We start from the raw sequence: 16,138 nt of genomic DNA, 5'->3' as shown, positions 1-16,138 counted from the left end.
TCAGTTATTGTTAAACATCGGTCTGTTCTTGCAGAACACATTGGTTTCGTAATCTGGATCTTAAAATGGTACTTTACCCGTAACAACTTAATACGAAAAAAATGTTCTTTAGCAATAAACATACATTTCACAATGATAATGATGCTACCAAATTAGCGTGTGCTGTGAATTGCCTCCAGCATTGTTCCGGTTTATCCTTGCTGGAGGCGGCCATTTTACTGAAGCCCAGATCCCCTGAGCAGCAGTAAATCTTTAGGCTGTCCGCAGATTAAGTTTGGCTAAGAGCCTAAAAGTAAAGCAACTGGGCATGTGCACAACAGGGTGAGACAGCGTATTACTGGATTTTAAACAGTATAGCCACTTATTTTTAATATTTTACATAGCTTTTACAGAGCAGGATCCCCTTCCTTCGGAGACTGGGCAGTATTCCAATATGATAATGACCCCAAACACACCTCCAAGATGACCACTGCCTTGCTAAAGAAGCCGAGGGTAAAGGTCATGGACTGGACCAGCATGTCTCCAGACCTAAACCCTATTGAGCATCTGTGGGGCATCCTCAAACGGAAGGTGGAGGAGCACAAGGTCTCTAACATCCACCAGCCCCGTGATGTCGTCATGGAGGAGTGGAAGAGGACTCCAGTGGCAACCTGTGAAGCTCTGGTGAACTCCATGCCCAAGAGGGTTAAGGCAGTGCTGGAAAATAATGGCGGCCCCATAAAATATTGACACTTTGGGCCCAATTTGGACCTTGTCACTTAGCGGTGGACTCACTTTTGTTGCCAGCGGTTTAGACATTAATGGCTGTGTGTTGAGTTATTTTGAGGGGACAGCAAATTTACATGTTATACAAGCTGTACACTGACTACGTCACATTGTAGCAAAGAGTCATTTCTTCAGTGTTGTCACATGAAAAGATATTTACAAAAATGTGAGGATATTTACCTGCAAAAAGAGGCCAGCATGAAGTAATCTAGCAGGACTTAATATTTCTAACTAAATTTCTACCTAAAACTTGTTCTGGAGAACAATTTACTTTATGTTTGGAGATAAATTATTTTTGCAATTACAGGGAGTCACAATGGGTTCCACCCTATGCCAAGGCACAAATGGATATGAGTATGTAGAGGAATGGGCATATATTTACTCTAATTCTGTTTGATCATTGTCCTCTATGGCTTAGATCAGTGGTCTCCAAACTACGGCCATTTGCTTGCCTATATCTAGCCCTTGGGACAATATTCTTCCCACTGATTTGAAACACAACTCTGCCCATCAACAATAGGGCACCATATCTCCCACTGATACCAACAATGGAACACTAGTCCTACCACTGAAAACAATGATGGGGAACCATTTCTTCCACTGATACCAATGATGGGGCACTATTCCTCCCACTGATACCAATGATGGGACACTATTCCTTCCACTGATACCAATGATGAGGCACTATTCCTCCACTGATACCAATGATGGGGCACTATTCCTCCCACTGACGCCAATCATGGGGCACTATTCCTCCCACTGACGCCAATGATGGGGCACTATTCCTCCCACTGATACCAATGATGGGGCACTATTCCTCCCACTGACACCAATGATGGGGCACTATTCCTCCCACTGACGCCAATGATGGGGCATATTCCTCCCACTGACGCCAATGATGGGGCATATTCCTCCCACTGATACCAATGATGGGGCACTATTCCTCCCACTGACACCAATGATGGTGCATATTCCTCCCACTGACACCAATGATGGGGCACTATTCCTCCCACTGATACCAATGATGGGGCACTATTCCTCCCACTGACACCAATGATGGTGCATATTCCTCCCACTGATACCAATGATGGGGCACTATTCCTCCCACTGATACCAATGATGGGACACTATTCCTCCCACTGATACCAATGATGGGACACTATTCCTCCCACTGACACCAATGTAGGTGCACTAGCCCTCCCACTGATACCAATGATGGGGCACTATTCCTCCCACTGATACCAACAATGGAACACTAGTCCTACCACTGAAACCAATGATGGGGAACCATTTCTTCCACTGATACCAATGATGGGACACTATTCCTCCCACTGATACCAATGATGGTGCACTAGCCCTCCCACTGATACCAATGATGGGGCACTATTCCTCCCACTGATACCAATGATGGTGCACTAGTCCTCCCACTGATACCAATGATGGGGCACTAGCCCTCCCACTGATACCAATGACGGGGCACTAGTCCTCTCACGGATACCAATGATGGGGTACTATTCCTCCCACTGATACCAATGATGGGGCACTATTCCTCCCACTGATACCAATGATGGGGCACTATTCCTCCCACTGATACCAATGATGGGGCACTATTCTTTCCACTGATACCAATGATGGGGCACTATTCCTCCCATTGATACCAATGATGGGGCACTATTCCTCCCACTGATACCAATGATGGGGCACTATTCCTCCCACTGATACCAATGATGGGGCACTATTCTTTCCACTGATACCAATGATGGGGCACTATTCTTCCCACTGATTCCAATGATGGGGCACTATTCCTTCCACTGATACCAATGATGGGGCACTATTCCTCTCACTGATACCAATGATGGGGCACTATTCCTCCCACTGATACCAATGATGAGACACTATTCCTCCCACTGATACCAATGATGGGGCACTATTCCTCCCACTGATACCAATGATGGGGCACTATTCCTCCCACCGATACCAATGATGGGGTACAACTCTTCAATACACCAAATGTTGCAATGTTTACTACCACTGATACTACTACCAGGAAAATGTCCACTCCCGTCTACAGTCTACAGTCCAGCCCCCTACAGTCTGAAGGACAAAAAACAGGCCCTTTGTTTAGAAAGTTTGGAGACCCCTGGCTTAAATTAATAGATAGTAATCAGGTCTCTTTGGAGAACTTTCATCACATAGTTTGCAGGTTTATTGATCAATATGGGGCACAGCAGAGAACGCATACCATTCCTGGACATTGCCATCTATGATGATGTGATGAGTGATTTATTTAGAAAGCCAAAATAAATACAAAACTAATACTGCTCAGATGCCCCACCACCCCCTCCCCAAACCTATACCAGTGGAACCAGCATGAAATACTGGTATAAAGGATGATGACAGCTCCTCAGGCTCCAAATGGACTGCAACAAAATGGCATCCATCCCAAACAGACACAGGCTCACTATATACAGTGAGGCCGCTTTTGTGTGTGGATGAAAGCCATTTTGTTGTAACTTATTTCAAAAACACACTCGGGCAAAAACAAAATATCACTTAGGAAAGCGATTCCACATTTGTTAGGAGTGTCCAGTATAGGAGTTTAAATGGATGAAATGTTATAATAACTGATTAAAATATGGAAAAACCATGAAAGAACTGTGGAGAAGGAATTGATTCAAAACACATTTTTCACACCAGGAAGCCAAAATTAGGAGAAAGAGTGAAAAAAAGAATCCTTTATGATCCTAAAGGAAAGGTACTGCAAACCACTAGACCAGGGTTTCCCAACCAGGTTTCCTCCAAAGGTTGCTAGGGGTTCCTTAGGCAATAACCGCCTCTCAGATAGGTTCCCACTGACACCATTGATATTTTTAGCTATCTATAAGGGGTTAATTCTTCCAAATGACCACAAGTGTGAGGAATATTCTTCCCACTGACCATCACACTAATGTATCAAGAGCTGTAGATACAGCCATTTTTTGCAGGGGTTCCCCGAGACCAAAAAGTAATTTCAAGGGTTCCTCTGCGTTGAAAAGGTTGAGAAAGAACTAGACAATTAACAACCCTATAGGCTTAAATGTAGATTTTGATTTGTTTCCATTTTTGTATTAGGACCAGTTTCAGTTGCTTATTTTCCTGCATCGAAAACACACAGAAAGTAGGTTATATGGTGGTGAATGTCACAGCCCCAAGTCCAATTTTTAACAAACTCGTGCAGACTCCACCTCCGCAACATCGCCAAAATCCGCACGTTCCTAACCCCAGAAACCACTAAACAGCTCATCCACTCCCTCATCATATCACGACTCGACTACTGCAACTCCCTCCTCACTGGCCTGCCTCGCCGCTGGCTATCCCCACTTCAGTCCATCCTGAATACGGCTGCCAGACTCATTCACCTTTCCAACCGCTCCATTTCTGCCACCCCCCTCTGCCAATCCCTCCACTGGCTTCCGATTGCGCAACGGATCAAATTCAAAATCCTAACACTGACGTACAAAGCCGTCCACCATACTGCCCCGAACTACATCACTGACCTAATATCCAAGTACCGCCCAGCACGCACACTCCGCTCCTCACAAGACCTCCTTCTCTCTAGTTCCCTGGTCTCCTCCTCCCATGCCCGCCTCCAGGACTTCTCCAGGGTGTCACCCATCCTCTGGAACTCCCTGCCCCAACCCATCAGATTATCACCTACTCTCCTCTCCTTTAGGCGCACCCTGAAAACCCATCTCTTCAGGGAAGCCTACCCCACCCCCTGCTAACTTGCCGACCTCCTCCACTCTTCCTACCACTCCATCCCCCACAGCTATCTCCTCCTGTGCCACCATCCCCTCCCTCCTAGATTGTAAGCTCCAAAGAGCAGGGCCCTCGATCCCCTCATGTTTTGCATTGTATTGGTATTGTTCTGTCACCTGTTCTGTCCCCCTTTGTAATGTACAGCGCTGAGCGAACTATTGGCGCTTTATAAATACTGTATTATAATAATAATAATTAAAATCTCGGGTGCTTTTAGGAATGTCTGGAGCTTTTAAAATTAAAAGCGGTTTTACGGCGACTCAAACATTTAATATTTGTAACATTGCGCTGTATATCTCCTCCTCCCCTCCCTGTCTCCAGCACCGCACCCGGGGACTAGTAGAAGAGACACCTTGCAGTGTGATGAACACTGATTGGGTACTGTTCTTAAAAGGGGCGTGTCCGGCTTATCCTTTATCCCTTTCGCTGCCAGAGCCGTTTTTGCATTTTTTGCACAAGTTTAAAAAATCATTTTAGCCCTGTAGATGACACAAAACCCCCAGAGATATATTTTCTGAAAGCACAGACCCTAGAGAACAAAATAGTGGTAGATCCAAAAAGGTTCCCAAAAAAGCAATAAATTACCAAATTTTTTGTAAAAGAGAAAAGATGAGGTTTAACTCATCCAACATGTCAAACCTTAAATTTGCGCGCGCTCGTGAAATGGCGATGAACTCCAGTACCCCGTATTTTCTATAGGCGAGACTTTTAACCTCCCTGGCGGTATTCCCGAGTGTAGCTCGGGGTAAAATTTGAGTACCAAGAGCGGTAACCCCGAGCTACACTCGGGCTTACCATGCGGCGTTGCTCAGGGGGTCCCTGCAGCACTTACCTTGTCCTTCGCTCCCGCGATGTGTCCCCTGCAGCGTCCCCGGCCATCTCCTCCGGCCGATGCCGGCATCCGGCTTCTGTGTTCTGGTCCCTGTGACGTCGGGACGTACGGGCGCCGAAGCTGGCGGCAAATTTGAAATTTTTAAAAAATGTCATTTTTGCTGTCATTGCTGTTTCAATGCATTTCACATATATTTTGTCCCTACTGCTTTGTCCTGTGCCCTGCCTGCATATTGAATGTTCTTTCTGCCTGGAAACTGAGAAAAGTCCATGGCGTCCAAAAAGCGTCCCTTTACGTCAAAAGCGGTTTTAGAACAGCGATAGTAAATCAGAACCACTTGCAGAATTGAGTGATAATGATTCGTGGGGGAAATTCGTCATCAGACACTGAAAACGATTTTGCGACTTTGCTCAGCGATGTGAGAATTTGCCTCTGTATTTCACATTTCAGTGTTTTTGGTTTTATTATATTATTGAATTAAATGTATTATTATTATTATATTATTTTTTATGATTATTTATTAAATTATCATTTATGATTTCGTGTTTCAAGTTTTATCCTACCCGGGATGTTTACTAGACTCTTGTTCGGACAGATTTCAGTGAGTTATTCCTAAAAATTACAGCCTACAATAAAAAAACTACATATTTCCATGCAAAAAAATGGTACCGCTTTTAGCACCAAAAATCGGAAAGAATCATACCGCCGAGGAGGTTAAAGCCCCTTATAGGTCATCAGTAGAGTGTATGGAAGATGTCTGGTGCTGGAATTATTGCTCTCATTCTGACATACGCGGCGATAAGTAACATGTGTACTGCAATCGACGCTTGTATGCATGTGCTTCTACGTATGTGTATATGTGGAGGTGGGGGGGTTTAAATGGTTTTTTTTGAGGGGATGTTATGCGCTTGGCTATAACTTTAATTTTTTACAATTTAAAAACATTTTTTTTTTCATCACATAGGGGACAAAACGTCCCCTATATGATGATTTTTGGCGACAGGTTCTCTTTATTAAAGCGGAGTTCCACTCACAATATAAAAAAAATAAAAGTTAGCAGCTACAAAGACTGTAGCTGCTGACTTTTAAAAAACAGCCACTTACCTGTCCCACGATCCCGCGGAGTCCACCCCACAGCCCGTTTCACCAGCCATCTGGTGTTCCAGGCTCCGGCATCTTTAGTGTGGGCACCCGGCTGTGACAGCTTGCGGCTTCATAGCCGGGTGCCCGCTGCCCTTCCTGAATGGCCACGTAGTCTTCTAGGACCTGTCACATGCCCCAGAAGACTACAGGGAGGGAGGGAAGGAGGACAACTTCCACTTCCGATCGTCTAGGCCAGGGATAGGCAACCTGAGAGCCACAGGACTACAAGTTCCATCATGCATCTGCAAGTCATAGCTGTAACTGTCAGTTTTGTAATCTTTGCAATGCCTCATGGGAAATGTAGTTCCACAACAGCTAGAGAGCCACAGGTTGCCTACCCCTGATCTAGGCGATCGCAGCAGAAGTGGGTACCTGTCAATTTCTGGTACCTGCTCCGCCCCCCAAAGGTGCCAATCCGTAATGGGGAGCGGGAACCAGTCTTTAAAGTGTAACTGCACCTTTTGGGTGGAGCTCCGCTTTAAGACATCCAAGGTCTAAAACACCCTGGATGTCTCACCTGTGCTCCACTGAATGTAATGCAGTGCAGATCACACTGCATTACTTTCTGTTCCCGGCCTCAATGGCCGGGAATCTGTCAACGGGGACCCAGAGGTGACATCATCACGTAACTTCCGGGTCGGGACAAGAAGGGGAGGGGATCGGACGTGTCCGCTCTCCTCCCTCACCTCTACCAGATTGCACAAGCTGAACTAGTTCCTGCCCACAGATGGGCAAGCGGCGCCCGGGAGACATAGCGTGCGGGAGGAGGTTCGCGCCGGGTTGCAGAGGCTGGCATTGTAGATTGTGTGACAGCCATCAGGTAGCAGCGCAGCCATCCGAATGCATTCACCTGACAGGCGAGCCCTGCTGCTTACCCACAGCAGGGCTAAAGGTTAAAAAAAAAAAACCTGCTAAGTGCCCAGAACTACATATCCCGTGCGTCGGGCTATATAAATTCAACATACTTGGATATCTAAACACCTCTCAGAGTGTTGTGCCTCTAGGAACACCTATTCTAGAAACTCAGTGCAATATACCAATGACAACAGTTAATGAGCAGTGGAGCAACCCCCCCCCCCCCCCCCAATAATGACACCCTCTGCTATGCGGGAATGTCATGCCTCTAGATTTTATTGCGGCCTGCTTTCTAACAACAAAGATTTCCACTACATTCCCGTTTAGGAAATGTCCTGTCCTAAAGTGGAACGTCACTCTCTCAATCAACATGGACTATTGTGAATCCTTATGCTGCTAGATCCTTAACCCCTTCCAGTCCGGACACGGTCACCCCCTTCCAGTCCAGGCCAATTTTCAGCTTTCAGAGCTGTCACACTTTGAATGACAATTGTGCGGTCATGCAACACTGTACCCATATGAATTTTTAGCATTTTTTTTTTAGACAGATAAAGCTTTATTTTAGTGATATTTATTCACCACTGGGATTTTTTTTTGCTATATAAAATGAAAAAGTCCAAAAATTTTGAAAAAAAAAAAATTTCTTATAACATTTTACAAATAAATAATCATAAACCTATGTATCTTTTCAGTAAAAAAAAATAAAATAACCCAAATTAGTTTATAATCAAAAATTATAAATTTTTAGAAAATTTGTTTTACATTTTTATATTATTTGGTTTTTTTTTGTTTGTTTTTTTAACATACTGTCACCCTAGCAGTACAGTGACACTGTACTACTTGTGGGGGGTGATGAAGATTTTTTTTCCTTTTTTTTTTTTACACTGATTGCTTTTATACCCATAAAGGCTGTAAAAGCAATCATTTCTCTTTCTCTCTGACTGCATTCCTGCAGCCATTGAGAAATACTGTGAGAGCTGTGATTGGTCACAGCTTGTCACATGGTACAAGGTTGTTGTGAATATCCTTGTACCATGTGACCTCTGTGATCATTCACAGATTTTGCAAGCAGTAAGCAATGATGTCAGGAAGTGACATCTTGTTTACTACTATTCATGTGATCAATGATTGGCCAATCAGTGATCACATGAATCAGGACATCACACAGAGGTCCCGTACAGCGATCTGTCCGGTGCAGGGGCGGACTGACAACTCATGGGGCCCCCGGGCAATAGGGGATCATGGGGCCCCTGTGTCCTTGCCCAAACTCAAAAAAGCCTATGAAAAAGGTACCAGGGGCATCTCATGGGGCCCCCTATTGACCTCGGGCCCTCAGGCAGTGCCCGAATTTCCAAATGGTCAGTCCGGCCCTGGTCCGGAGCAGGGACCGATTGCAGGGAGCACGCACAGGCAATGGATGTGGGGGGACGTTTAAAAACGTCCACCCGCATCGGCAGCACTCCCATCCGGCCGTTTATCGACATGGGCTGGACGGGAAGAGGTTAAATAGATCGGAAAGAATATTACATTGACTTGTTGTAGACTGCTTTTTACATCTATTGAGTTACTTCCTAGTTTTCCAGGCCTAAGCAAAGCATGTTGTACATCCCAAGAGTCTTTCGGAGAAGTTTACTCAGCTAAGCACACCTTCCTGCCTGCTTGCCTGAGTTAAGGGCAGATGGATTCCAGGAAGTAAATGCTACATGAATCATCTGCCCTTACTCAAGATGGCCATTAACAGAAATGCTAGGAGGGTGTTGTTCTAAGTGATTTCTTTGCAAAACAAAGCATGGAGACATGGATGGGTGGGGGAGTTTGCTTTGAATATTATAAATGAATTGCATAGTGCTTTGGTTTGTGGTGCTCAGATACAGTGTAGTTCCACTTTAATCAGAAAAGTCCTGCTAGATTATTTCAGGCTGTGTCCCTTTCGTAGGTATAGCAGTGCCTATTTCGTTACAAATCCAGTAATACACTCTTACACCCTGCTCTGCACATGCTCAGTTGCGCTCTATTTTTAGGCTCTGTGCTGAACTTGTATAGGCCGATCTGCTGACAACCTAAAGATTTACTGCTGCTCAGGGGCTCTGGGCTTCAGCTTAATGTCAGCCTCCAGCAAGAAGAAACAGGAGCAATGCTGGAGCCAATTTACAGCACACACTGATTTTGGTAGCACAATTATCAATGTGGAATGTATGTTCTTTTCTAAAGAATATTTTTTCATCAAGTTGTTTTAGTTAAAGTTCCACTTTAATAGAATAAATATGCTTTATGAGTACACATACTAGATTTAAAGGGTTAAAGTGATACTAAAGTCTTGTTTTTGTTTTTTTTTTTTTTAACAAATGTCATACTTGCCTGCTCTGTGCAGTGGTTTTCCACAGAGCAGCCCAGATCCTCCACTTCTCGGGTCCCCTGCCCTCCTGCCGGGTGCCCCCAAAGCAAGCAGCTTGCTATGGGGGCACCAGAGCGAGCACACTCTTGAGCCACAGCTCTGCATGTCCATTCACACACAGGGCCGTGACTCTGCCCCGCCCGTTCCTGGTTGTCTCACTGGCTATGACTGACAGCAGTGGGATCCAATAACTCCTGCAGCTGCGTTAGTCAATCAGGAGTGAGAGTCCCCAGAGAGCCGAGGCTCTCATGGACATCGCTGGATCACAATGGGGCTCAGGTAATTGTTAGGGGGGGCACGAAGGTAAACAACCATGAGTCTTTAGAACTACTTTAAGTTGGTCATAGACGGGTAGAATTTCAAGTGAAAACTCTTAAGAAAAGAATGTTCTAAGAAAGTTTGTGCTTTTCTCTAATCATTAGTGGGGTCAAAGAAGGAGCATGCTGGAAATTTTTTTTCAAAATGAATACATTTTCACAGTGCATGTGGTTTTCATTTAGTAAAGTCCATCCATTCCAAAATTAAAAGTTAAAAGTAAATTAAATCTTTCGAACGACGTTCCAATGTTCTGAGAGTTTTTGTAAATTTTCCTAAGGAGTTTCCTAAGAATTTTCAATCAAAATTCTATCCATCTATGGCCAGCTTAAGTCCACTTTTACAGAAAAACTGTATAGGTGAACTAAAACCAGACACCCTCCCCCCTCTCCACGCATGGTCCCTGCTGAATTTACCTGAGCTGTTGGCACCCTGCAGCTGCTCCAATGGTCTGGGGGGGATTTCAAAATCCCCGTTCTTCTCCCTTTTCTCCATCAGTCTTTCTAGGGTGGGCCAGATGGATTCTGGTTGGTCATCGTCATCAGTGCGACGGTGCTGACCAATCAGAATGCATCTGGTCTACTTCAGAAGTGCTGCACAGTTAAGAAGATGAAGAGCAGGGATTATGAAATCTCCGGACCATTGGAGCAGCTGAGGGGGTACCAACAGTTCAGCAACCCAGCAGGTAAGTACAGAGGGGACAGTCGGTGGGGAGGGTGTTCAGCGTTAGTTCACATTTACAGTTTTTCTGCTCCACCCTTCCATGTTTTATCCAAAACCAAAGAAGTCGTGACTCGTTTTGAGCTTTCAAATATTAGACTGGTATCATGGTGCTTTTCATCAATATCCAAGGCAAAAATCATCATTTGGTTGCTCACAATTGATAAATATGGGTGGCATACTAACATCCATGAAAATTTTCTTCAATTTCCACACGTATGGCCAACAATTTCCAAAAGAAGAACTTAGCATTCTTTTTTTAAAACAAAATGGCAAGCAAGGAGTTAATAAACACTAGTTTGATATTACATGCGGTTCACGAGAGCTCTACGTGACCCTGGATCTCACCTGGTCATTCTCTTCGGACAAGTAATTCCCATACATGAAGCATCCTCTCTTAGAAGCATGACCATGTAAGTCCACATAAAAGGCGATGCCACTTTCCTGAGGGGGGATGGAAGGTGTAGACTCGGTGGTCAGGTCACAACCCCAACGGTTCTCACACTTCTCAACCACCTCCGTCTTGAGGTCCGGCCCCAAGACCCAATCCTCCTTTTCCCTGATAAAGTCCGGGAACCCCGGTAGGATGCTGGTGTCTGCTGTGAGGCCCTGAGATGACTTGATGTATGGAACCTCTCGGCCCATACTGTTCAACAGGTTGTTTGTCTTCTCCATATCGGTCAAGGTGACCTCGGCTGAAGGCTGTGACTGGGAATGGTTTGAGGTTTTTGGCTGTAAAGTAGCACTGGAAGTTGAAAGAGATACAGAATTCCTCCAAACAGCATCACTCAGACGCACTCGGTTATGAACGTGGTGGTAGAGGAGGACAGACTTTGCTCCATAGACTGACGGGTGAAGTTCAAAGTCAGGGTTCAGATACTGGCGGTTAAGGTTGACACCCCGAGTATCAGTCCTACAAAAACAGAGGGGGTTGTAGGATTATACAAACTGTTATAGCAAATAAAGAACACTATCAACGAGATGAGATTTGGTTGAGTTTTCTCACAGTGTGCATTAGAAGCTGCAACAAGTCAGATAGAGCCCGCTTGATTTTCTGACTGAAGAACGTCCAGTATCATCCAGACGTTCCCTCCCCTGCCTGACTGTCCCTGGCCCACCCCTTTTATTTTTTGCATTATAGTTCTATTAAAGTTTTACTAAACCCAGGACCCCGCATTCACTATATCTGCTCTCCCATATTACTAATATATATTTAAAAAAAAAAAAATCCCAGTATCTATACCGCCATTTGTAGACGCTATAACTTTCACATAAACCAATTAATTTACACGTATTAAGATTTTTTTTATCTGGTCTCCCCGGACCCTGCATTCACTATATCTGGTCTCCCCGGACCCCGCATTCACTATATCCGGTCTCCCCGGACCGTGCATTCACTATATCTGATCTCCCCGGACCCTGCATTCACGATATCTGGTCTTCCCGGACCCTGCATTCACGATATCTGGTCTTCCCGAACCCTGCATTCACTATATCCGCTCTCCCCAGACTGTGAATTCACGATATCTGGTCTTCCCGGACCCTGCATTCACTATATCCGGCCTTCCAGGACCCTGCATTCACTATATCCGATCTCCCCAGACTGTGAATTCACGATATCTGGTCTTCCCGGACCCTGCATTCACTATATCCGGCCTTCCAGGACCCTGCATTCACTATATCCGATCTCCCCAGACTGTGAATTCACTATATCCGCTCTCCCCGGACCCTGCATTCACTATATCTGATCTCCCCGAACCGTGCATTCACTATATCTGGTCTCCCCGGACCGTGCATTCACTATATCTGGTCTCCCCGGACCCTGCATTCACGATATCTGGTCTCCCCGGACCCTGCATTCACTATATCTGGTCTCCCCGGACCCCGCATTCACTATATCTGGTCTTCCCGGACCCTGCATTCACTATATCTGGTCTTTCCAAACCCTGCATTCACTATATCCGATCTCCCCAGACTGTGAATTCACGATATCTGGTCTTCCCGAACCCTGCATTCACTATATCCGGCCTTCCAGGACCCTGCATTCACTATATCCGATCTCCCCAGACTGTGAATTCACTATATCCGCTCTCCCCGGACCCTGCATTCACTATATCTGGTCTCCCCGGACCCTGCATTCACTATATCCGCTCTCCCCGGACCCTGCATTCACTATATCTGATCTCCCCGGACCCTGCATTCACTATATCTGGTCTCCCCGGACCGTGCATTCACTATATCTGGTCTCCCCGGACCGTGCATTCACTATATCTGGTCTTCCCGGACCCTGCATTCACTATATCCGGCCTTCCAGGACCCTGCATTCACTATATCTGATCTCCCCAGACTGTGAATTCACGATATCTGGTCTTCCCGGACCCTGCACTCACTATATCTGCTCTCCCATATTACTAATAAATATTTAAAAAAAAAAAATCCCAGTATCTATACCGCCATTTGTAAATGCTATAACTTTCACATAAACCAATTAATTTACACGTATTGGGATTTTCTTTCTAGCAAAGACATGTCGCACAATACATCTTGGCCTAAATTTATGGCGAAATTTGATTTTTTAAAATTTTTTTAACTGGATAAGTTTTATAGTATAAAGTAAAAAATAATGTTTTGGTTTTTTTTTTCCAAAATCGTCGGTCTTTTGTTGTTTGTAGCGCACAGGCGATCATTACATTACACAAGCGCGTAATTATCAGTTAAAGTAACAGCGCCGTTTCGCAAAAAATGGTCTGGTCAGGAAGGGGGATAAATCTTCTGGGGGGCAAGGGGTTAACACCTAGTTTGTTTGTTTTTATTCTTACTACCTGGGAGGATCTCTATCAGATTTTTATTGAAGAGGTTACCCCACTCAGAAGCAATGCATCAGTTTTAGGCAGATTCTGGTGGGCTGCTGGCCTCTAACCCTAGGTTCACATCTGTGCGGGTGGTGCCGCTGCGGATCCGCACGAAAATCACTCGCACAGAGGAATGCGAACCCGCGGGCGGGTCCCGTTAGTTCTAATGGCACGCCGCCCGCACTGGAAAACACAAACGTAATGGGAACCGAGGTTCCCCTGCGGCTGCGTTTTCTAAAGAAGTGCAGGGACTTCTTCCCTGCGGGTCACGGGCACAGGAGTCCATTCAAATGAATGGGCTCTCGTGCCCAAGCAAAACGCAGCCAGAATGGCTGCACATATGTGAATCGTGGGTAACATGCCTTGGGGAAGCAGCAGTGAGATCTCCTTCATGTAGTTCCTCCCTCACTCCTCCCCACATGGAAAGTTCCAGCAGGTACACTGGAAACCTCACTTATTGGCCAAAGCTTTTGTAAAGCGTTGTGCGAATGGTTGGCGCTATATAAATTCTGTATAAGAATGATAATTAAAAAAGAAAAAGCAGAAATGTCTGTTTTCAGTAAAATGACTTCGGAAGGGCGGTCTGGCACCATTTCAAATCCAACGGGAATGGAGAGAATGAAGTAGGACATCACTCCCGACTTACCTGTAGTGCCCTCGGACCACACCATCAGGGTTCAGCATAGGGATGAGTTTGAAGACGAACATGCGACGCAGCGCGGCGGCCCGTGGGTCATCCTGCCGGAGAATAAACTCCAGGAAGCCATTGAACACGAAGCTGGATGGAGTCTCCCCAGGGTGGACGCGGCTGCTCAGGAAGAAAACCTGCCAACAGAATCACAGAAAGGGCATCACCCGCACAGCAAATTCCTTCAGCACTTTGTCTTACATAAAAGCCTTCACGACACCAATCAATATTTCAGTTATTTTTTTATTTTTTTTTTTTTTTTAACTATACACATTCAATCCCTGCTACAACTTTTTAAAAAAAATCTGAACCATAACGTGGTAATCAAGAGAGAATGAATGAAGCAGGGGGATCCTTGGACTACAAGTCCCCAGGTACAGCTTCCTCTCCAGCAAGGAGAATAGTGAGCAGTAAAGAAGGGACAACACCATATCACTCTCCAAACCTGATGAGACTAGCAGTTGGAGGCAGCAGTGCTTTAGATATTCTTGCACTACAGATACAGATCTAAAACAGTCATAGTTTTATTTTTTTTATTTTTTTCAACCAGCAGCAATGCAGCGGAAGTGAATGCTGAGAGACGATCTACAGGAAGTGAATGGTGAGAGATCATCTACAGGAAGTGAATGGTGAGCGATCATCTACAGGAAGTGAATGGTGAGCGATCATCTACAGGAAGTGAATGGTGAGCGATCATCTACAGGAAGTGAATGGTGAGCGATCATCTACAGGAAGTGAATGGTGAGAGATCATCTACAGGAAGTGAATGCAGAGAGATCATCTACAGGAAGTGAATGCAGAGAGATCATCTACAGGAAGTGAATGCAGAGAGATCATCTACAGGAAGTGAATGCAGAGAGATCATCTACAGGAAGTGAATTATTATTATTATACAGTATTTATATAGCGCTAAAAGGTTTGCTCAGCGCTGTACAATATAGTGGGAGACAGTACATGAGACAATACAGTAACAAAACAATACACGAGGGGTTCGAGAGGGCCCTGCTCTTTCGAGCTTACAATCTAGGAGGGAGGGGGTAGAGGTACAGGAGGAAGTGGCTGTGGGGGATGGAGTGGTAGGAGGAGTGGAGGAGAACGGCTGTTAAGTGATGGTGGGGTAGGCTTTCCTGAAGAGATGGGTTTTCAGGGTGCGCCTAAAGGTGAGGAGGGAAGGTGACAGTCTGATGGATTGGGGTAGTGAGTTCCAGAGGATGGGGGAAGTCCTGGAGAAGTCCTGCAGTCGGGCGTGGGAGGTGGAGACCAGGGAGCTAGAAAGTAGGAGGTCTTGTGAGGAGCGAAGATTACGGGTTGGGTGGTATTTGGGTATCAGGTCGGTGAGGTAGTTTGGGGCAGTGTTATGAATGGCTTTGTATGTCAGAGTTAGTAGTTTGAATTTAATACTTTGGGCAATCGGGAATGGTGAGAGATCTACAGGAAGTGAATGGTGAGAGATCATCTACAGGAAGTGAATGCAGAGAGATCATCTACAGGAAGTGAATGCAGAGAGATCATCTACAGGAAGTGAATGCAGAGAGATCATCTACAGGAAGTGAATGCAGAGAGATCATCTACAGGAAGTGAATGGTGAGAGATCATCTACAGGAAGTGAATGGTGAGAGATCATCTACAGGAAGTGAATGGTGAGAGATCATCTACAGGAAGTGAATGCTGAGAGATCATCTACAGGAAGTGAATGCTGAGAGATCATCTACAGGAAGTGAATGCTGAGAGATCAGCTACAGGAAGTGAATGCTGAGAGATCATCTACAGGAAGT

The 16,138-nt window shown here is 45.3% G+C and overlaps 1 protein-coding gene across 1 annotated transcript in view; it reads right to left on the bottom strand.

Annotated features, from left to right (window-relative positions):
- The window catches only part of AGBL5 (AGBL carboxypeptidase 5), a 160,131-nt gene that overhangs the window by 92,194 nt on the left and 51,799 nt on the right, over positions 1–16,138 (bottom strand). Inside the window, exons 7-8 of the mRNA XM_089665235.1 lie at positions 14,322–14,500; positions 11,172–11,736 (exon numbers count right to left, since the gene is read on the bottom strand). Of these exons, the coding sequence (XP_089521361.1) occupies positions 11,172–11,736; positions 14,322–14,500 (744 nt within the window). The remainder of the gene's footprint in view (positions 1–11,171; positions 11,737–14,321; positions 14,501–16,138) is intronic.

This window comes from Staurois parvus, unplaced genomic scaffold (genome assembly GCF_062004578.1).
Source record: "Staurois parvus isolate SC_StPar_1 unplaced genomic scaffold, SC_StPar_1.0 ptg002155l, whole genome shotgun sequence".
Lineage (NCBI taxonomy): Eukaryota > Metazoa > Chordata > Amphibia > Anura > Ranidae > Staurois > Staurois parvus.
Note: the sequence above shows the minus strand (reverse complement) of the source record. Positions and strands in the feature narration are given on the sequence as shown.